General features: G+C 35.6%; 2 protein-coding genes across 3 annotated transcripts in view; one reads left to right on the top strand and one right to left on the bottom strand.

Annotated features, from left to right (window-relative positions):
• The window catches only part of LOC106136145 (protein pellino), a 65,364-nt gene extending 44,604 nt beyond the window's left edge, over positions 1-20,760 (top strand). For both annotated transcript variants that reach the window (XM_060949124.1, XM_060949125.1), the window contains exons 4-10: positions 10,620-10,814; positions 11,720-11,899; positions 13,574-13,681; positions 14,647-14,803; positions 15,653-15,833; positions 16,283-16,421; positions 16,855-20,760. In XM_060949124.1, the coding sequence (XP_060805107.1) occupies positions 10,620-10,814; positions 11,720-11,899; positions 13,574-13,681; positions 14,647-14,803; positions 15,653-15,833; positions 16,283-16,409 (948 nt within the window). In that variant the 3' untranslated portion in view covers positions 16,410-16,421; positions 16,855-20,760. The remainder of the gene's footprint in view (positions 1-10,619; positions 10,815-11,719; positions 11,900-13,573; positions 13,682-14,646; positions 14,804-15,652; positions 15,834-16,282; positions 16,422-16,854) is intronic.
• Positions 20,761-21,077: 317 nt separating this feature from the next.
• Positions 21,078-22,557, bottom strand: part of LOC106136223 (dynein axonemal assembly factor 10) — a 38,602-nt gene continuing 37,122 nt past the window's right edge. Inside the window, exons 6-8 of the mRNA XM_013336699.2 lie at positions 22,228-22,350; positions 21,577-21,689; positions 21,078-21,285 (exon numbers count right to left, since the gene is read on the bottom strand). Of these exons, the coding sequence (XP_013192153.1) occupies positions 21,078-21,285; positions 21,577-21,689; positions 22,228-22,350 (444 nt within the window). The remainder of the gene's footprint in view (positions 21,286-21,576; positions 21,690-22,227; positions 22,351-22,557) is intronic.

The raw sequence follows: 22,557 nt of genomic DNA, 5'->3' as shown, positions 1-22,557 counted from the left end.
TTTTATTCTTGTAATAAGAACGAGCATTTTTTAACGCCGAGATTATTAAGCACAAAACAAAAGACGTGACATAAGACTTAGAAAATAAAACGTATTTGCGTAACAATGTAATTTAGTGGCACAAACAATAGGAGAAAAAAAACGGAGAAATGTCATCAACGTATTCGTAATGCTACGGCACTTTAACTTGCTTGCATACAAATAGGACATCTAATTTTTATTGCTCACACGTTCGTGATGGTGTTGTTGTTTCATGAAAAATGTACAAAACTCTTAACTTCGTATGAATACTTCTTACCTGAAGATATAAACTACGCCATTTAAATAAGTATGAAAATAGAACTGATGAATATTCTAAGTCAACTGGTCACACCTCATCTGTGCGTATTTTCGATTGCACCCTCCAATGCTACTATATAGTATGTTTTGGGGTCTGGGGTCCGCTATTCGATATTTTCCACTTTTCTTCTTCTTGTCTGTCTTCGACATCCTCATTCTTAAATTAATTAATTCGCAAAAATCTCTGACAAATATTTTACTTGCTTATTTTCCTTACATGCCAAAATTATATAAAAAACCATCACAACACAACAAGGCCGTCATTACAGTGTCTATCGTTCGCACAACTGACCTTTTCATAACGGCCCGGTTGAAAATGAAACGTCCATGTTCAGGAAGCCTTATTGACAGGCGAATGGAATGGATTCCACAATTTCCTTACCTTACTTGACAACCACCTGTGTTGCTGGTAGGAATTGCAAAAATCAATATCGACCTTAATATAGCTTATATAAGGCGTTTGTCAAACACAATGTAAGTACGCATGTGGGTTAGGGTTGATCGCAAAATATACGTCTAGTCGCATTGTCCCATGCAAAAAGAAATATTATCTTTTTTGTACTTTCGACACGTAATTAAATAAAAAGTAGTATGGGTTTGTTAAAATTAACTTCAAGTTCAAGTAGTATCTATGAAAACGCCTTTTATTACGTAAAACGAATGATTGCTAGAAGAACATGATATCGGAATGCTCTTATTTCGTAGCGCAAGTTCATTGTCTACTTAATGTGCTTTGATTATGTATATTGAATACATTTGAGACATATTTTGTTTGTCTAGCCCCCGTACCGCGCCTACATACGCCTACACCAAAGTTTGAATAGATTCTAACGTTACGTTTTTGTAGATATTCCTTTATAGATACGTTTATCACAATCTTATAACTTTCGAAGCTTATTTGACCGTAAACAGCTCAGACCGCATTTGAATGCTCGGTTACCCACTCTAATGTTTCCTAAATATTAGCCCGCTTTCCAAATAACATCGACCATTTTAACGCGATCTGCTTAAATCTATTACGCCTCGAATTCTGTTCTATTATAGCGAATAGTCGGGAATCGTGAGAGCTCTCACAAAAATGGTAATTCACTGCGGCATGCAAAAAGAACTTAAACCGTTATATACCGAAAATTATTGTGAATTCTGTCTTTTCATTATCACGATTCGTCTATATGTTTTTGTGTTCCGCCAGCAGGAAAGAGATCAATGCATTGTAAGCCAGGTAAACGTCGAAGCTCTGACAAGTATTTGCCACAAACAACTGTAAAGGATATTGAATGTCGGCTTTTGAACGACCCCTATTATATTGTATTTTGCGGTATGTTTCAGTTAAAATCCCTGGTTATTTGTTGTAGGAATATATGTATCAAGCTTCTTTAGATCTTACGATTACCTACACAAAACTTTTTCACATTTATAAGCAGTTACTTTAAGTAATGTATTGTGTGATATGCCGCATACGGTTGTGTTGCTGTGATGTTAAGTGGGAAGCTTAGAATATCTGACATACAACATTTTGCTAAAGTTAAATTTGTTCGCCACTGCCTTCGCGTATTGTAGCTAGTGATTTAATTTGCTTGTTAGACGTGTAATGTACAGTTTCCTTGTTCCCAAATTAGATTGCGCACAGATACAGGCGCATGGCAGCATGTACAGTGCCAGGAAATTGCCGTATAGTGGTTGGTACAACTTGGAGCTTCGGCCGCTTTTACGGCAAATCGATGTTCATTTGTTCCTTAGAGCGTTGAATTGTCTACGCCATTATTATGAAGATCCTTGCTTTCGATAGTTCTATAGTTAGCCCATTCTTCGCTAATCGAACTAATAATATTACCTCGTTTTCGTTTTTTGTTGTAATTATAAGAATAATTAACAACAATTCAGTAATGATACCCGGTAGGCATTAGTCTCTGAATTTAAATGTTTGTCATTGTGATGGCACAAGGCTGTCTGTAATCACTGTCATTATAAGGAATGATTATGACTACGTAGAAAAATTACAATTTGTGGGTTTTCATACGATGTGATTTTCTTTGTGATTTTTGTACATATTTGGCTGGCTTTACAAAGGCAAAATAGGTCCTATTATGGTTAACTTTCTCTTTAAGAATGAACAGCAGAAATCGAGATTGCTTTGTGATGAAGCCAGCCATTTTAATTATTACCAAAAATCCTTCAATTAAGACTAGGTCATCCTATAAAGGTGCGTTAAATGGTTTCGTTGATATAAGACATCAGTCACATTTTACACACATAAAATCACGCCTCTTTTATAATCCCTGCATACTTCTTTCACTTCATCCACATTCTTAACTCTCTTCATGTCAGCTCGTCGATTTCGGATAACCTTTCGCAAGGAGTCCGCAATTTATGTAATAAAATCAAATTGTTGTAACGCGTTTCATGACATTCTCTTCATATGGGTGTTAGTTAAAATAGTTACATGTCCATCTTTGTCGTACAGAGCAATCTTAAAATGAATGTGCGGTCATGTAAGCGATATTATTATCTTCCCAATTTTCTTCAAATCTCGCGGCTATTCGATGCAGAGTGCTATTGAACTTGACCATTCCTTTTTCTTATTATTCAAATTCTACTTATTTTCTGGCAGCATTTCCAAACATTTTATTAAATAACCGTTGTTGTGTGAATGTAACCAAAATCACAAATTTGGATGAATGGTCTATTCTCCTTTCTTTTTCTAAAACGTGTTTGTTTCATTTATTTTTATTTTAAAGTCAACTACCAAGCCTAATAACTTCGTTATTATTAATGCAATTGAAGAGTGCGCACAAACTAGGGTATGAACTTGGCCGAATTTATGCCAACCTTCATATATTTGTAGTGGATCTTGGCATTGTTTACAGTTTAATATTATGATAATTGAATTTCCGTTACCTCGTGTATAATTACATTTTGAAGATTGAGTAATTACTTGTATATGAGTCTGTTTGTTCTGCTTTTCAAAATATTGTTTTGTAATATAGGTTTAGGTTAGGTTTACAAAACTTTAAAATATATAGTACGGTTAGAAATTATACTAAAATCAATAGTAATGTTGTTACCAATAAATATCAATTCTTTATCCCTTGGGGAGTTAACTAGAGCCAACAGACTTGAAAAGACTGAGAAGGCCCCGTTCAGCTATTTGATTAATGATACAATCGAGATTTAAAGTGACAGGTCGCAAGCCCGTCCCTAAAAGAACCCCAAGTTGATAATCCTATCCCTTAGTCGCCTTTTACGACATCCACGAGAAAGAGATTGAGTGATCCTATTCCATTTTCTGTTGGTGCCGGAAACCACAAGGTACCTATAACAATAAAAGTTAGCAATAAAAGTAATCTATAATAGTCTAGATAAAAAAAATTAAATAATTTTTTGCATTACCGTAATTATGTACATAACGTCTTGATATTCTACGGTCACTGGTTTCAACTGTGCTATGTCTGTCAGTCACTCATCAACACTCAGTAACGGAAGAGGTTTATATATTGATAGCCTTGATACTCTTGTTACATATTCGGTTTCTGTAATCAAGACCTTAACCACCGCAGTACGCAACCTCACGTCTACATTCCTGGGACGCCTACAGTTATAGTGGATAGAGCATTATAATTACACACATATCGTCACGCCTGTTTGCCACAGAAATAGACAGGGACTAAGGATTTCCAATTGCTACTATCTTTTCAGAATTGTCTCGACGCTCATTTTAGACTATTACAGGACATTTTTCAGGACATCTGCAATTGGATCTCTTAAAAGTTCAACGAGGCCGGCTCTGCCCCCTTTTTCAGTAATTTTAATTAACTGTTTTAATATACGTATTTATCTAACTTATTCTACCTTTATATTGATAGAATCTTGTTCCTCTATTCAGTTTGACTGATTTACTGAGTGAGCATTATCATGATCTTTGTAGTACATATTGTGTTGCGATGATTTCAAAAAGAGCGCCTACATCTTTTGCATTGTTGTTTCTTTGGCTGTAGTTATTGAATGTGATAAAAAAACCGGTCTGGTCATTGGCTGCCTGAGGCTAGGTTGCGTCTATAGATTTTTTTTTAAATCAAAGAGACTTGGCAGTAGTGGCCACTCATAGCAATAAACAAAGCATTTGAGGCCCACTTATAATTTCTGAAAACATAAGTTTTGAAAGTAGATAGATTCTTTTAGATAAAAAGTTTCATGGAATGAAATAATTGTTTTATACAAATTTAAATTATATTGGCATCAGAGTATTCCAGTTATGAAATAAATCAAGGTAGGTATATTCATGAGATATGCTATCATTTATCACACATACTACAATTTTCTACAATATTTTATGCAATCTTAATTCTTAAATATAAAACTAATGGCAAGCTATGGTCAAAATAAAGGTAATATTATAATCGTGCACTATTTTGGAAATGAGTGTAGCACGAAGCAACATGTAATTTAATATTCCAAGATTTAACTATATGTCAGCAATGTTTAAATCATTATCATTAGGACACGTGTTGTCAACAGCTTTTTATAGAAAAAAATCTAGCAATCAAGAGTTAAGTTAGTGTATAAATTTAATTTTTGATCTTCGCAAATCAATCACGAGTCCTTAGCGCGAATTAGAACCAGTTCATTTGGAATTGGCGATCTCCGACTAATTATCGTGTTACATCATGGTTTAATCGCCGATATTTTTTATGCTTTGAAAATACAAAATAATAATTGCCTATATGTATATATATATATATATATATATATAATATGTAATATGTATAATAGATAAAAACAGTTTCTAGAGTCCAGGATTTTTTAGTAATATTTATGATAAGCATATCCCAATTTTTTTTCATTGTTATTTTTCTCGATACTTACACTTATTTCCGACACTATGTTGGTTAGCAGTTCTGTTAAATACGTTACATTATCTCTAATGTGTGCTGTGTCTACTGTACCTTCTACGTGAATTTTCGACTTAAATACACTCGTTATGACTTTTCTATTATCGTGTGTTGTTTCCTAGAATTTTTTTTTTTTTTTTTTTTTTTTTTTTTTTTTTTTTTTTTTTTTTTTTTTTTTTTTTTTTTTTTTTTTTTTTTTTTGACAAATTACACTGATTGAGTTAGCCTCGAAGTAAGTTCTTTGAGACTTGTGTTACGAGATACTAACTCAACGATACTATAATATAATAAATAATTAATATAGATAGATAAACATCCAAGACCCAGGCCAATCAGAAAAAGTTCTTTTCTCATCATGCCCTGACCGGGATTCGAACCCGGGACCTCCGGTGTCACAGACAAGCGTATTACCGCTGCGCCACAGAGGCCGTCCAACTTGATTTCTATTGTATTTATGCCTCCATGCTGGTCTGGTAATAGACAGGAGCATTTAATACAGTACCTACTGTACTTACTACTACTATACTAGTACTGTATTAAATGCTCCTGTATATAATTTTGTGTACATAAATAAATAAAGAATAACTAAGAATAAAAGTACATAATTACATATATGTTTACTTTACATATATATATTATTATTTAACTCCATGTAATAATCACCTATCGGACTTTTCCACAATTAGATTGTGGTCATTCCGCTAAAGAATAATGTTGACAAAAGTAGAGCTGTTGGTTTGCGATTAAAAATTAATTAATGATTTTTAACTACTTTGAATACGGCAAGTTTAAACTTTTCCTTATCATAGAACAACTAATCGATTTTTAATGAAATTTATCAAATAATGTAAATTCAACATCATTAATAATAAATAAACAACCAATTAAACAAAGCGCATTAGAAGGCAATTGAATATTTATCGAATGAAGTCAATAACGATTCAGAGGCACAATAAAGGTCAATCGATCGTTCTAACTGCAATTTCCCAAGTGCATAATGCAGGGACACGACGCACGCGGCGACTCGTGACGCGGGCCCACCTCACACAACGGCATTATGCTAAAGGTGTAGTTCCGAACTGCGCGACCGATGTTTTGGTTACATTCGATTTTAAGTAGGTATCTATACTAATATTATAAAGCTGAAGAGTTTGTTTGTTTAAAAGCGCTAATCTCAGGAACTACTGGTTCGAATTAAAAAAATATTTTTGTGTTTAATAGACCATTTATCGAGGAAGGCTTTAGGCTATTTATCATCACGCTGCAACTATAGGAGCGAAGAAATAAAGGAAAATGTGATAAAAACGGGGAAAATTATTTCTCCTTAAGGGCTTCAATGATGCCCGAAATAACTGTTCCACGCGGATGAAGTCGCGGGCACAGCTAGTAATTAATAACAAAGGTTTTAACATGCACGTACTAACCTTTGTTTTACGCAATATTTATTATGAAGCGAGAAAGATTATATGTAGAATGTTTTTTTTATCTGCTGTCTTCTAAGATATAACTTGATAGGCCTTTGTTGTAACGTCGCCATTTGTTTGTTGTGATGAAATTAGCTCAGACGCCATAAGATAGTTTACATTACAAACTAAGATGTCAAGTTATAGAGAATAATGATATTGGTTTATTTAACATCGACACCATAATGAATTGCCAGTGACTGTGATTGTGTTTGTCTATAAGCAAATACTTAAATTCTCTAGATAAAAGATAACTTATTGCCGTTACCTACCTTCTACAACATCGATTGGTCCTATTTATTATGTATCAGATCATAGGTACACATACAGAACCAAAGGTACTATTTAATAGTAATACATACATACATACATATAGTCACGTCTATATCCCTTGCGGGGTAGACAGAGCCAATAGTCCCGAAAAGACTGAATGGCCACATTCAGCTGCTCTGCTTAATGTTGGAATTGAGATCCAAATAGTGACAGGTTGCAAGCCCATCGCCTTAAAAAAAAGGATCGCAATTTTATAAGCCTATCCCTTAGTCGCCTTTTACGACATCCATGGGAAAGAGATGGAGTGGTCCTATTCTTTTTCGTATTGGTGCCGGGAACCACACGGCACTAGTAATATTTTTATAAAAGAATATTGAGCCATCGTAGTTTGTCGAGTTCAGAACCGTGCCTTATCGCCATTCTGCATTGTAGCTGCGATTATAATTCGCAAATAGTGCATTGCGATTCCGCACATCGTCGGCATACCATATCGTGTAGTCAGAGGTCTGACGTAAAATTTTACATTCATTATTTCTTACGGGGTAGACAGATTTAATAGTAGACCTGCCATGGATATCCTTGATGCACTTTCTAGGATTTGATGTAAACCATACGGCATATTATCCGCATGTCTTATTTCTTTACTTATTAATACGAGTATTTTCGTATCGACGTGAAGTGTAAAGTCTATACCAATATTGCCAATAACTTTGCGTTAAGATAGTTTAATCGGGCGTGTTTGTCAAAATCTGTAGGTACTTACCTGACTATACTCGTAACTACCGATTTCCAAAGCCCGGACTTAAGTAACAATTTGTAATTAAAGTTTCAATGAAACGTCTCGTTTGCTCCTAATTGGTGATCGTAACTTCGCCGACTTGGCAAATTGACGTGTAAATACTCGAGTATTAATTGCAAAATTTCGATACGGTTTCGTTCCTGAAAACGTGACCGAATTGATATTATGTACAGATTTAATATTGACAAATAGCTCCATCTGTTCTGCGTAATAAAGGACTTAAAATAACGTCTGTTTGCTAGAGATGTAGTCGTGATCTCTGTGTACTTCTTTCGTTTCATTCACATTTTTTAACATCTTCATGCAAGCTCGTCGGTTTTGGTTGCTCTTGATCTGACTTCGCCAGGACGTACCCGCGTAACGTGTAATGTATATGGCCCATTTAAGAAACCATTTTTGAAAGCACAATGGGAATTGTCCCAAGTGGAACCTTAACTGTATTTGGTATATATTTAAAAGATCAAAGAGAAAACGCTAGTAAATAATATGAATATTAGAGGAATGCGTGCCCGGCGCCAGGCGACAAATATTCATTGCTTCCTTGGAAGAAAGAATTCAATAATAGAAATGTTCTAAGAAGTCATATATAGGCTCTGTTTTGCCTTCGGGCAACTGGGTTGTAAACCAATAAGGTGGTTCTGTTAAAATTATTTTGTGTGAGATGATTCTTTACAATCACGCCTTTGAACCCCTCCGGCTCGACGTGCGTGTTTGTAACTTTTTGTACCGTCACTCTAAAATGGTCGGAGATAGTAACATCATAAAATATTGATGTGTCTTCTGTTGAAAGTACATAAAAAAAAACACACTAAAAGTATGTAGGTATGTTTGCTAGTCACTCAGTAGTGTCGCAAAAGGTAAAATTATTATATTTATATACGAAAGCGCAATTCAACTCTTGAAAAATAAAGTGAATAAAAAGTAAATGTTCACATAGTAAGAGCAAAATATAAAAAAGCTGGACTGGAGGCAAGGTCTAAATAAAGGTTTTTTGCCACACTGCGTCACATACTAATGAGTTATTGTGTGAAACCGAATGCACCAGTGTTTCTGCGACTCATGACTCAAATAATTACGCTCGTCTGGCTTCACCCTTACAGCGTCAACTCCCCAATCTTGCGAGCTAGATAGACTAAGATGCGGTTGAGCTCTTTCTCGCTCTGTCATTGACAATCAGAGCGGCGCAGGCGCATGGCGGAACGGTTGATGTAACGTAGCCTTCACAGTACTTCACACCTGTTAAACGAACGCCTAGCAATGACGATTACTTGAAGATGCAAGTTTTGAAATTTAAGTCCAGTGCATAAAATTCATTAATTGGGTCAAGTCTGCAAAAAATAAAAAAAAACAATTAGTCATATAACGCGTGCAGAACCGCGGGCGTACTCTAGCCTTATCATAATAATGTCTGTCTTAAAAGAAAATCTTTTCATATCAGGTTCTCGCTTTGCGCGCTTTCCTTTCAATATTCATTTTAATAATCCTTTTTCAAGCTCACTCAAGCTGCTTTATAAAAGAAAGTCGAATCAAGTTTCTAGACCCACTGGCTTTAGCCTTTTCGATTGTAAGTCACTAAGTTACTCGGTCAAAGTTGAAAGACTTTGATTTGAAAAGTGTTTTAATTTGTAAGTAGGGTTTTATTTCTCAACCTTTTTTAAAGAATGCCTACTTATTTATAAAGTCGTAGAGTTAACTGCTGTGTTAGCTAGAGTTTAATTTATAATTACTTCCCTTTATGTGTGTCACCGTTATTTCGACTAAAATGTAATGATTTACACACATACATACACACATAAAATAACGTATATATAGCGGGGTAGACGGGTTGGCTAAATGATAGGCTTGTGATTCAAATAGTGACAGGTTGCCAGTCCATCGCCTAAAAGAAGAATTCCAAGTTTATAAGCCTATCCTTTTTACGATGTAATGATTTATTGTATAATATCGTTGAATGAACATGTTTACTACACTACGACATATACCAGTAATCTTGATGTTGCGGGGGAAACCCATATAACTACTATTAGCCTAAAAAACAAGTTGGCAGCTTGAGTGAGTCTTGTAGAAGGTTAATATGAATAATGTTATGGATAACAGACACTTCCATTCCATCGGACTATGTTGGTACGAGATATATGTGCGTTAATATATCATATGTTCCAAGTGCATATCGTATGTTCTTTTAAAAAAAAATTAAATGCTTCATTATTATGTATACTTTTTTATATACATTTATCTCTCTCTCGACATTAATATATATTAACAATTCTATACTTGGTTTTTTGTTTATTGCTATCTGATGGTCGCTCTAAAGTGTTTTTGTTTTTAGGATTTAAATCTATTTTTACATTGCTTGATTAGACAAAAAATGTAAAAAAATAAAGCTGACACAAAAAAAAGAAGAATGTCAGGTGCCCAATGTGGAATAGGCTGGAAGTAGTCCAAGTGAGAAATAGACCTTGTCAGCATTAATTAGTCTGTTGCCATATTGCCACGGCCTCTGTGGCTCAGCGGTAGTACGCTTGTCTGTGACACCGGAGGTCCCGGGTTCGAATCCCGGTCAGGGCATGATGAGGAAAGAACTTTTTCTGATTGGCCTGGGTTTTGGATGTTTATCTATATAAGTATTTATTATAAAATATAGTATCGTTGAGTTAGTATCTCGTAACACAAGTTTCGAACTTACTTCGAGGCTAACTCAATCAGTGTAATTTGTCCCGTATATATATATTATTTATTTATTTATATTGATAAATTAGCCCTAAATACATTCGGTTGAAATCTATATGCGTGCTCAAAGTGCAACTATTTTTTTTAATCGAATAAACTTAACACAATTTTAATCGATTGTTACAGATCGGCAGATCATCGGAGCCGCCGATAGACTTCGTAGTGATGGACACGGTCGCCGGCGACAAGACGGGCGACACGAAAGTCCTGCAGAGCACGATATCGCGGTTCGCGTGCAGAATCATAGCGGACAGGAACGACGTGAACAACTGTCGCATTTACGCGGCCGGTTTCGATTCCTCTAGGAACATATTTCTTGGTGTGAGTACATTTGTAATCACGTCTATATGCCTTGCGGGGTAGACAGAGCTGAACTTGAACTGAAAGGCCACGTTCAGCTAGCTATATGGCTTTATGATGATATTGAGTAGTGACAGGTTGTTATCCCATAAGAAGAATCAAATTTATTTGATTTTTCCCTTGATTGACTTTTACAATCTGCATGGGAAGAGAATCAGCTACCGCACACTTGTTTTTCTTTGCTGCTTGACTAGCATGGAAGTGTATTTTTTTACGACCCAATATGACGTCACAATATTATGATGAGGTGGTTCGCGGATAGGACCTGCACTACGAACATATTTCTTGGTGTGAGTGTGTTTTGTTATTCTGTATAAAAGGCAGGCTACACCGACAATGAGCGAAGCGATGCGAACTATTTAACTTGCGAACGACACAAAACGATGGAATATTTACGTATCTTCTGTGTGAATTGAATCATTATATGAAAAATAATTGCAACGATAATCGCCGGCGTCGCTGGCTTATGGGGCATGCCCTTTAAAATGACGTCACAATAACATAATGTCCCGCGGATAGAAATGACGTGAACAACTGCCGCATTTAATTTACTGCATTGTCTGTATGTTTCGTTACTTTCGATTCCTGCAGGCATAGGCATGTTATATTATTTAGTTTACTCGATGTGACGTCACAGCACGGTATAGCGAGCAGATTCATAAAGCATTATCATGTCACGGAGAAGAAATTTTGTAATTTTCCAAGTGATTAAATCTGCTTTAGATATGCGACATAGATCACAAAAGTCAAAATCTAACGCCATGACACAAAGTCCAGTTTACCACGTAATTATCGATTACTGTACACTTTACTAAGATTAGCTGCCTATGTAACAAAATGTTCAAAGTTGTGCATTAAAATTACAGGAAAAAGCGACGAAATGGACTGAAAACCACGAGATCGACGGTTTGACGACGAACGGGGTTCTCATAATGCACCCCCGGGGGGACTTCTGCGGGGGAAACGCGACTTCAGAGCCTTGGAGGGAGACCTCAGTTGGGGGAGCCGTCTTCTCGCTTAGGGAGAGTCGCTCCGCGCAGCAGAAGGTATGGTCTTTTATAGATAACTCCAAAAGCAAGGCTTACCTACACACAAGAGTAGAATTTATAGAGAGAAACCTTCCTTAGAAATCCCTCTTTCCAACATTTCAAACAGGAACAAAATCCGTCCACAACTGTTCGGCATTAGCGTATACATACAAACAGAGATAATATAAGAAAAGATATTTGCCGTGTGGTTCCCGGCACCAATACAAAAAAGAATTGGACCACTCCATTTCTTTCCCATGGATGTCGTAAAAGGCGAGTAAGGGATAGGCTTGCTAACTTGAGATTATTTATTTTAGGCGATGGGCTAGTCACTATTTGAATCTCAATTCTATCATTTAGCCAAATAGCTGAACGTGGCCTATCAGTCTTTTTAAGACTATTGGCTCTGTCTAACCCGCAAGGGATATAGACGTGATTATATGTAGAGATAATACTTTTACTTAACTTTTACTTTATAATACGTAGTATTTATGAGAGAAAAGAGATACTGTCTGATTAGAGAACGTTATGTTAGGCAGCTAGGGTAGCGTTTATTTATAGGTTTCTTGTAAGAGAATATGAACAAAATTATACTCCTGTGAAAAATTGTACAATTCAGTGTAAGACTTAAGAAATAACCCTCACTGCACGCGTGCCGATTTTTTTGTTGCTCTGTGAATAGAGTTCGGAGTTAGTTCCAAATTTGAACAGCATTATAAACTTAAGGTTATCTACACTAACATATTCATAATAATATCGCCGTTTATAGGCAAGAATGTTTAATTAGCTAATGGAAAAAATAATGATGCTCGAGTGACAATGTTATAGGTAATCGACGAACAATTTAATAGTCAATAAGATAGGTTCACGACACGCCTTATCTTTTGATAGCCAATGAATTAATGGCCTGTCTGTACCGTTACATCGATAAAGTGTTATTAATACGAATATGTGTGAATGTGCTGATTATAAGACAATGGACGATAAAGATCTAAATCTTGGTATCAATGATGTTTATTGACTTTTCTAATTGTTATTGCGATGTGTCTCTCATATCACACGCTGGTTTCCTGCGAATGTCGTAAAAGGCGACTAGAGGACAAACACACGACCAAGGTTATATAGCGGAATACTTGCAGGCGAGCAGGCGTTCGCAAAAACTTTACCAAACGGAAATAGTTCACTCAAGGTCTAATTCTAAACTCTAAACCATCTAACATAGCCAGGTTAATTCAACAATGTAATCGACGTGAGACAAACTTTTTATATATATACAGACCATCACGCCTGTTTCCCATTGGGGTAGGTAGAGACTATGGATTTCCACTTGCTACGATCCTTACAGACCTCTTCTGCTCTTCCACACACATTACTCGTTTCATCCATATTTGATGATTACGGGTACTCCTTACATCTCCCTTTTTCAGTCAACTCTGCCGTATAAATTCCTTTTACATTTTTCTTTTTAAACTATTTACACTATTAAAAAAATCTTTGCTGTCTGTTTTAAAAGCATGTCAGGAATTTCATACCATGCTGGTAAGATATTTAGAGAAGTCAAATCATGATTGCAAAGCTCACATATTGCTTCCAAACATGCAGATTTGGCTTAAATGGTGACAAATGTCTAATAAATAATAACGACTTGTGTACTTAGAAGAAAATTATCATAATTATTGTTCTTTTGTACAGGGTTTGCCGTGTCAATCGGAGACGAACGTGCTGCGAGACGGCACCATGATAGACTTGTGTGGCGCCACGCTGCTGTGGAGGAGCGCGGAGGGACTCAAAAATTCACCGGTGAGATACTCAACCACATTTTTACAATTTCATTGTTTGTTTTTCAATTATTTTACTGATCAGGTATTGTAGATTAAGTCAATAAATGAATAAACCTAAGGGAAATGTTCTCCTTTTAATCTGCCTGTACCTGTACTGGATAATAAATAAAATATACGGTACAGATTATACAGATTGAGTTAGCCTTGAAGCTTATAAGATAGATTGGATGCTCACCTATTCTTGTTGGTTAAGGGTACTTCTAACCTGACCTATCAGAACATCTTCGCACAATGTGTTGTTTGTAAACTTCAAACCAAAGTATAAATATCTAAACTACAGTTATTAGCGCTTAATTACTATAAATCCCGCATTTGTGACCCGCTGACCCCGCATTGTGTGCGTGCGCGCACCAGACGACAGCTGCTAATCTGCGCATTCACATGTCACTGACTCGCGTGACTTGATGGGTGATGACGAGAGAACATACATATTCATTTAAACTTTATTGCACCAAAAATATTGTACAATAGATTGATTTATTGTCATAAGGCATTCTCTGCCAGTCGAACCTTTAGACCAAACCAAGATTTTAATTGATTAAACATGTTACTTGGTCTTTGTTTTTAACATGGGAACCGAGCCTCAGATTGAGGCTCATAAAATTCATCCTCATTATTAGTAACTTTTTATAAATAAATACATATGTATAACTTGAATAATCTAGTTATACATATGTATTACTGCGTAGTTTATATGTATAACTAGATTATGTGTTACTCCGGCCTAAAAAGGAAGATCCGGTTTATTTTTATTAGGCTTTCTGACGCCTCCCCAAAAACACATACCTACACATGTCTCATGATCATACCTAGTTTCAGCATACTACGCCCAAAAGTTACGGCAATATGCTGTCTTTCAGTCAGTCTGTCAGTTAAGTGCAGTTAGTCGAAAGAATTTTGATTTTGACGATTGATTGATTTCAGACAAAACGTGTATTGGAGACGCTAGTAGACGAACTGAATGCCGGTAGGCCGCAGTGCCCGGTGGGTTTAAACACATTGGTGATCCCCCGCAAACTGTCAACGGCCCACCAGGATTTGAATCAGCCCTACGTTTATCTTAACTGCGGACATGTTCAAGGTAAGCTCAGAGCACAGATGCTCAGACCAAGTTGACTAGAAATCACTATCGATAAAATAACTCGGGGACTTTTGAAATGTTTTCAATTGCTATTAGGTAAACTAGCCCAGTGGGTGTTTAAAATGTGCAAGGTAACTAGCAAACACTGTCGATAAAACTTTCCAATTGGTTGATGGAAAATGTCCACGTGCAGCGTAACTAGCAAACACTATCGGTAAAACAGTAAAACAAGATAACTTGCAATTACTTTCGATTGAACAGCCTGACGGCAGATCGTTGTAAAATTATGGCTAGGTTATTGATTATAACTACTGAGCTTTTAGCTCACCGAGTATAAAGCACTATATAATCAGGTGCCGTGTTGGTTCCCGGCACCAATAGAAAAGGACCACTTATCGTATTAGGTGACTAAGGGATATGCTTATAAACTTGAGATTCTTCTTTTAGGTGATGGGCTGCCAACCAACCTGTCACTATTTTAATCTCAATTCTATCATAAAGCCATACAGCTGAACGTGACCTTTCAGTCTTCTCAAGCCTGTTGGCTTTGTCTACCCTGCAAGATATATATCTATACATATATATAAGAATATGTACGGGACAAATTTTACACATTCAGTTAGCCTCGAAGTAAGTTTGTTGTTATATGTTTGTTTGTAACTCGTGTTGCGAGATACTAACTCAACGATACTATATTTTTATAATAAATATTTATATAGATAAACATCCAAGACCCAGGCCAATCAAAAAAGTTTATTTCTCATCATGCCCTCCATCTATGTATGTATGCAACTCTTTTGTAGCCATCAAATCTGGTGGCAATTAACATGAATTGTTTTACTTCCTCAGGCGAACACTCTTGGGGTGCGGACGGTAGCGAGGCGGGCACTCGCCGCTGTCCGATGTGTCTCACGGACGGGCCCGTGGTGCGAGTGTGCATGGGAATCGAACCCGCGTTCTACGTGGACGCCGGGCCGCCAAGTTACGCGTTCAACCCGTGCGGTCATATGGCTTCCGAGAGGACTGTCAAGTGAGTGATGTTTTAATGAGGATGTGAATACGTTATTGCTTTTAAAAGACCGGCCAAGTGCGAGTCGTATTATCACTCGAAGGATTCTGTGCCACAAACACTTTAGGAACGTGTATTTCACAAAATATTGTCAGATTGGATGAAATACATAAGTGTAACAGTAACCTCGATATTATTAACAAGTCTTTATCCAAATATCACCCAAATTAAACAGGAAATATGTGTTATAATTTTTTTTTATCCTTTAGTTACAGTTATGAATAGGCAAAGACTTAATCTTTCTGCTTGCAATCTCTGTACACTTTCTTTACTTAATCCATATTCATAACGCAAGTTCGTCTTTACAGGGTACTCTTGAGTTTTTATCTTTCGCCTGGGCTTTATAAAAATATCAGCGAAATTATAAAGTTAATAATGTATATCACATTGACAACACAAAATATCATCAGGTACTGGGCCACAGTGGACATTCCTCACGGCACGAACGGTTTCCACGCTATCTGTCCGTTCTGCGCGGCGCCGCTGGAGGGCTCCCCCGGATACGTGCGGCTCATCTTCCAGGACAACCTCGACTGAATGTGCACCCTGGTCAGTATAACGCATCCTCACTGTTATTTGTGGCTAGATGTCAGATGGCCACTGGCAAAAACCGAAATACTTGCATATTTGAATGCCTTGTCACTATTTTAATATCAATTCTGTCTTTTGATGACTGTTGGCTCTGTCTTCCCCGCAACAGACATAGACGCGATTATGTGTTATGTTCCCTTCCCTACCTTGATTAACACCGCAGTCTGGAGAAGCGATATCCATTTTTTGTAAAGTCCATATGTATGGTCGGGCTTTGATTGGACGAAAAGTTCTAGTCTATAGATGCAAAAAAGAAAAATAAACAGCCCATTTTATAAGTTCATAATCTGGCAACACCATAAATAAGAGTAATTTCATTTTAATAGTAATCAGATCGTAAATCGAGTAGTTTAGACAATAATATTAAAAGACTCCCTTGTTATTTTTCCAGGCTTTTGACACATGATCATCAACGAGAAGCAACACCCGCTATCAAACTGGTATTTCTGTCTGTTTGGCAGTGGCTATGTATAATTCGAACAATTTTCTGATCTATAAAGCATTCTTTTACTCAAATCACAGAATCATCCAAAGTATATGTAATAGCTCAGTCGCATTTTAAGCTAGCTTCAAAGCCCGCGGTCCATTTATTAGTTTATAAGTGGTAGGCATAATTTTTAATAGTTCAGCGTTATAATCTTGGTCTTCATAACTATCATTTGAGATCATAACCAGCATATAACCTTGTGATGATTCCATATCTAACGTTCATCTGCCAGTTCGTGCCAGTCGCCCAGAAAAAAATATGTACCCTCATAATTATCATGAAATGCTTTATATATTGGAAACAATTATGCACACATCCTTTGACACTCCAACGGTAAGGAATCTCACTTCGCTTCCAAAATGCACGCGTGAAATTTTGAATCGTTTTGTTTTCCTAACTTTATTATTATTATTTGATGAATTTAACAGCGTTAAAGCAGTGTTAGATCAACAGAACAAGTTTTTGTAAATATACATATATTAATATCTCTACTAAGGTACTTCTGAGTTTGGAATTGGTCAGCAACCTGTCACTTTCTGAATCTCAATTCCATCATTGAACCATCCAGCTGATTATTGCAGAGCATATTGCAATCTGTATAATTATGTATTTTGTTTAAACAATTAACAGTTTAAAAGTACATTGTTTGACGACCATTATATACTATTTCTGTTGAACCTGCAAATGTATTATTCCTTAAAGTTGATTATGGATTGATGAAATTCATATGAAATATATTAAAGCGAAGGTACCTATAATTTTGTTTGTTTAAAATCGATTTTTTTACGATATATGTATGTATAAGGATAACGTAATTCGACGTGTATAAAATTTGACTAAAAAAGAAGAAATATAAAAAAAATGTATTTAATAGCTTTGTACATCGCCATTAAAGGTCAGTGTGAATGGGTTGCGTAAATGTTATCAAAATTTCCTCATAAACTATTTTATACGGAGTCGAAAAATCGAATAAACATACAATTATAATTTTTGAGTTTGGCTTATTATAGTAGCTAATATAATGTACGTAGGCGTAGGAAAGTGGGGAAAGGTGAGCCGCGCCCACCACAATCTTGGATTTTCTTTAGTATCATAATCCAGGGGGCCTCACTTTACACTAATGTTTTGGTCCCAGGATTGCAAAAAAAGGGTCAGGCGCCAATGGAAAACGAGCGTAAGTTTCGTGGCTTTGAAATTGTGAGGTGACATTTCATACAAAATTCATACAATATAGGTACTAACTAGACTGGCGATTATTACACTACTCACACTTTAGCCTTCGGGTTTTTATACTATAATAGTCAAACGAACAAAACTTTGCTGTCTCTGTCTCGCTTACGTTACTGCTAGACGGAGAAAGCACGAGTTTCGACGTCTGAAAATTCGGGCCTAGGCGGTGATCGTTATTCAGAATTCATACAAATATATAACTTTCATACCGAGAATGAATATGTATGAGGGGCATGAACATTTGCAGTGGTTTAATTATTTTTTTATGCATTGCTATGCTACTAATTTAAAAGAAAATAAACTTGTCTGTCGGTTTATGAAAATGTTGAATATGATGACACCGTACGTGATAAGTGAAGATGAATATGAAACATTTAGTCGATTAATGTAAATATTTATTATGTTAATTCCCAAGCCTTAGTGTTAGTAATTTATGTTGGGTGTTTCTGTAGTGTGTGAAATGCTTTATAGTTTAAGGCAGCTTTAGCCGTAATCATTAAACCGAATAGCAAGCCTCAATATAAAGACATAAAAAAATTTCAATGACTGGCTGAAAATACAGCAGTTGATTAAACAAGAAAAAAAGTGTTCTTTTGACTTTCATTTGTATTTGTTTACTTTTTTTGTAAGGCTGTATTTGAGACACGATCCTATGAAAAATTGTATCCCGCGAAATGTCCGCCCATGGTCACCTAAAGTGATAACAATGCCATGTATATTGTTTATAAACAGTTATACTTATAAGCGTTTGTATTAGATTTTAATAATTTCCTCTTTTACTTTAACTAAAAAATAATTTGGTGTGGAGTTTGCGTAAGTTGGAATGTTGGAAGACTTTGAAGTAAAAGAATTTGTTGCGCTTTAGCGTTTAAGGATGTGCAATTTACAATCAAATAATATTGAATGTGATTTCACTGGTTGACTTACTTCAGATAACAGTATTCTAAAAAACTTATGTCTTATGTTTTTTATCTTAATTGTCATGATAAAGTGCAACAAATCGCTATAATATTAACATTATATTTGTACTGGAATGTTAAATACTTAGAATATGAATTCGTTTGTAGAATGTTGAAGCGGAATTTCCATATAAGACGAAAACATGGTAATCTCTACTTTTAGTCTCTTCTATATGAGAAATAATATAATACTAAAAGTATTAGATGCATGACTTGGTCTGATAAGAATTAAATTTCCAAACATATGATACATAAACTATGAAGTTTATTGTCATTTACCCTAGGGCGTATATTTTATTTTTGTACTTTCGCAAAATGCTCGGTAATAATAGAAAAAAAGTTCGTTTATCTATGAATATCTTCTAGGTTTCTCTATACCTTACTATCAAACTAGCCATGCATCTATTTCTTTTCAAGTGAATAATAAAAAAAAATGAGAGCAGTTGGACCCGTGTTAATCCCACTGTTGGGATGTTGTAAAAATAGTATAAGATAGCCTGTAGCGTTCATTAGCTTACGAGTTTTATTTTTTGTACAATTCGAATTCACTAGTTAGTGATATCACGACAAGTTATTGCCTTCAAGTTGGTAAAATGAAATCGCAGATGTAAGGGTTATTTTAGATACATGAGGTGAATTGTTTCATAGTAAATTGGTGATGATATTTAAATAGTTTCAATCAATTTGATTCCGCATTTTGATGTGTCTCCAATCTCTAATAAGATTTTTTGTTGTCTAATAAACCTTATTTCTTTCACTTTGTTGCGCGGAATCGAAGTACTACTCCTTGGAAAATGCACATTTTCTTCAACTGACGAAATACTGCACGTTACTGTTTTCGGAATACTACTCCTACATTGATTTTAAAGTTACCTCACTCGTACTCAGCCATAACGTGTCGAATCGAAACGACGGCCACATTTAAAATCTATAGCAGACTAATTTATGCTCGAAAGTTTGCACTCTACATATATGTAAAAATATTAATTTCCAAAGTCGGTACGGCGTCGCAGTGAGGTAGCAACCAATAGATAAAACCTATTGATTTAACTGTACGGCGACTGCGGTAAAAGGGTCACCGGCCCCGCACCAATATAACCTTGGATGTGTTGTAAAAATTACATTGCACTAGATAGTTCATTTAGCGTTATTTTGATTAGACAGTTGCGACGTAGTGGCGCTTGTGTCGGCCTTTTTGCACTTCAGTCTCAAGTTGTGTTATTATTAACTGTTCATTATCTTTATTGAATAAATAATGTCAAATATATTTGCTCATTAGTTTTGGACTTTTGACAAAAATACGTGTAGGCTTTTTCGTCGTCCTATGCAAAATAATAATAATTCTGCATTCGCTTCTTGTTATCAATTTTACGTCAAATTAATATTTTTATTTTCTTAAAAAACAAATGAGTGAAGATATTTGACTGATTTCTCTTTACATACATATAACTCTTATTCAAAGTGGTATTGCAAAGGTGATGATACAAGACTTAGGCCTGGCGTGCACAATCGTCAACATGTTCTAACATTTATTAGTGGTAATAAGAACTGAATGCTAGCCTTAATTTTATTTATGATAAGTGCTAGGATATTAAAATCACTCTTTTGAGTTAGAAATTGTCATGCTGTTTTATTTTTGAATCAAATCCCTATTATATCTACTAATAAGGCTTTAATATTTATTTACGTGACTCTCGCTTTGATCATCAATACCACTGGGGAAATACCCAGTAATCCTCACGATATTATTGATAAGAATTACATTTAACTTTTTTGTATTGCTCTAGAATTTCGTCAAATCGAAATGGAAACCCATGTACATATTTGAATAGAGAACAATTGTTGCTCCAAGTAACACCACATTTAATAAGTGGACTTTAGTCAAGAAAAAATAAGGTTAAGCTATTTAATATAAAATAATTTATTAAACAATTTAACTTATTGCAAATTCAATTTAGTAGTGACCAACACCCTAATGCACTGGTCATATGCAGTTGCGACAGCCAATCCGGTGTGATCGCGATTCCAATCCAGCGCGTTGATTGGCTGAGAGCTTATGACCATGCGCTGGAGTCGCTTGAGTTTCCCCGGGACGCCCACCGCGGCGCCTTTGTCGTCGGTGCGGCAGCGTTGTTCTGGGTATTCACTTGAAGTAAAACAAAAAAGTTTGAAAAGGGCGTGAAAGACAAAGGTCGAATGCTTATGTATATTGAGAATTGCTTATACATTTGTAAGTAAAAAACTAAAACTATTGAATCAACCTCTTTGCTTGCCAGAAAGGCATACTACGACTATCTAACTCTGAGCCTTTGTGAATAGACCAACTTGATTGTATGCTTGAAGATGCACAACTCCTTATTACAAAAGAAACATCGGTATATTGACCAGTTTATAATCCTTTGATGGAATAATTATAATGATGATGAAAACTACTTACTATTTCCAAAGCGAAATTTGTCCATTTCCCGCGCAAGTTACAAACAAATCTCTGTTCTGAGGGAGATGGCGCGCCACCCAAATCGTGCCACTTTTGGTTGCGTTGTCAAGCACCTGAAAGAGATTTATTTTTTATACCGCTACTTAATACGCTATGAGATTAGATAGATAAATTATACGCGAAAGTTCACAAAAAAAAGAGTGATTTCTGTTTGTAACAAATCAACTCGAACTCTTGGGTACTGTAATGATTTGTATTGAATTTCGACTGGACTAGACTACTTTTTAATCTGAAAATTTTCACAGAAGCAAAGCATTGAGTCGTGGCCAAAAGCTAGTATTTACAATATTTATGGTATTCCCAGAAGTAAAATTTTTAAAAGGAGGATGGATGATGGGAGATTAATATTTTGATGACTGATGATGAATGATGAATTATGATTTATATATTGATTAGGAAACTTATGATTCTTATTTTAGGTGATGGCTTAGCAACCTGTCACTATTTGAATCTTAGTCCCATCATAAGTCGTCCGTCTTTCCAAGTCTGTTTGGTTCTGTATACCCCTTATGGAGCCTAAAGGGATTAAGACGTCATTTAATGTATGTATTACATTGATATGTACTTGAAAATTTTTATTTCCATATTTACCTGAGCAAATCCTTTAGTTGGATTTTGTGTTCTCACATCGAAAACGTGGAACTTGCCTTCTAGTGTGGTAGCCACAATTTTATTCATTGGTATGTCTTTGCGATCAAACTCCACTGAACATACCTGAAACATAAGTAATTTATTTACATTTTGTACTGCATCTCACATCTAAGATTTATTATTTATTTTATTTATTTCTTCGTCTACATAGCAGAGATGACTGCGATTTTTATCAATGCACATGAGAACACACTGAATGAATTTAGCTAAAATTCCAACTTACCAACTATGAACATGTATGTTAAAAGGGTGTTTATGTATTTATTCACT

This window comes from Amyelois transitella, chromosome 18, assembly GCF_032362555.1.
Source record: "Amyelois transitella isolate CPQ chromosome 18, ilAmyTran1.1, whole genome shotgun sequence".
Taxonomy (NCBI): Eukaryota; Metazoa; Arthropoda; class Insecta; order Lepidoptera; family Pyralidae; genus Amyelois; species Amyelois transitella.
The sequence above is the reverse complement of the archived record's forward strand: the minus strand, read 5'-3'. Positions and strand labels throughout refer to the sequence as shown.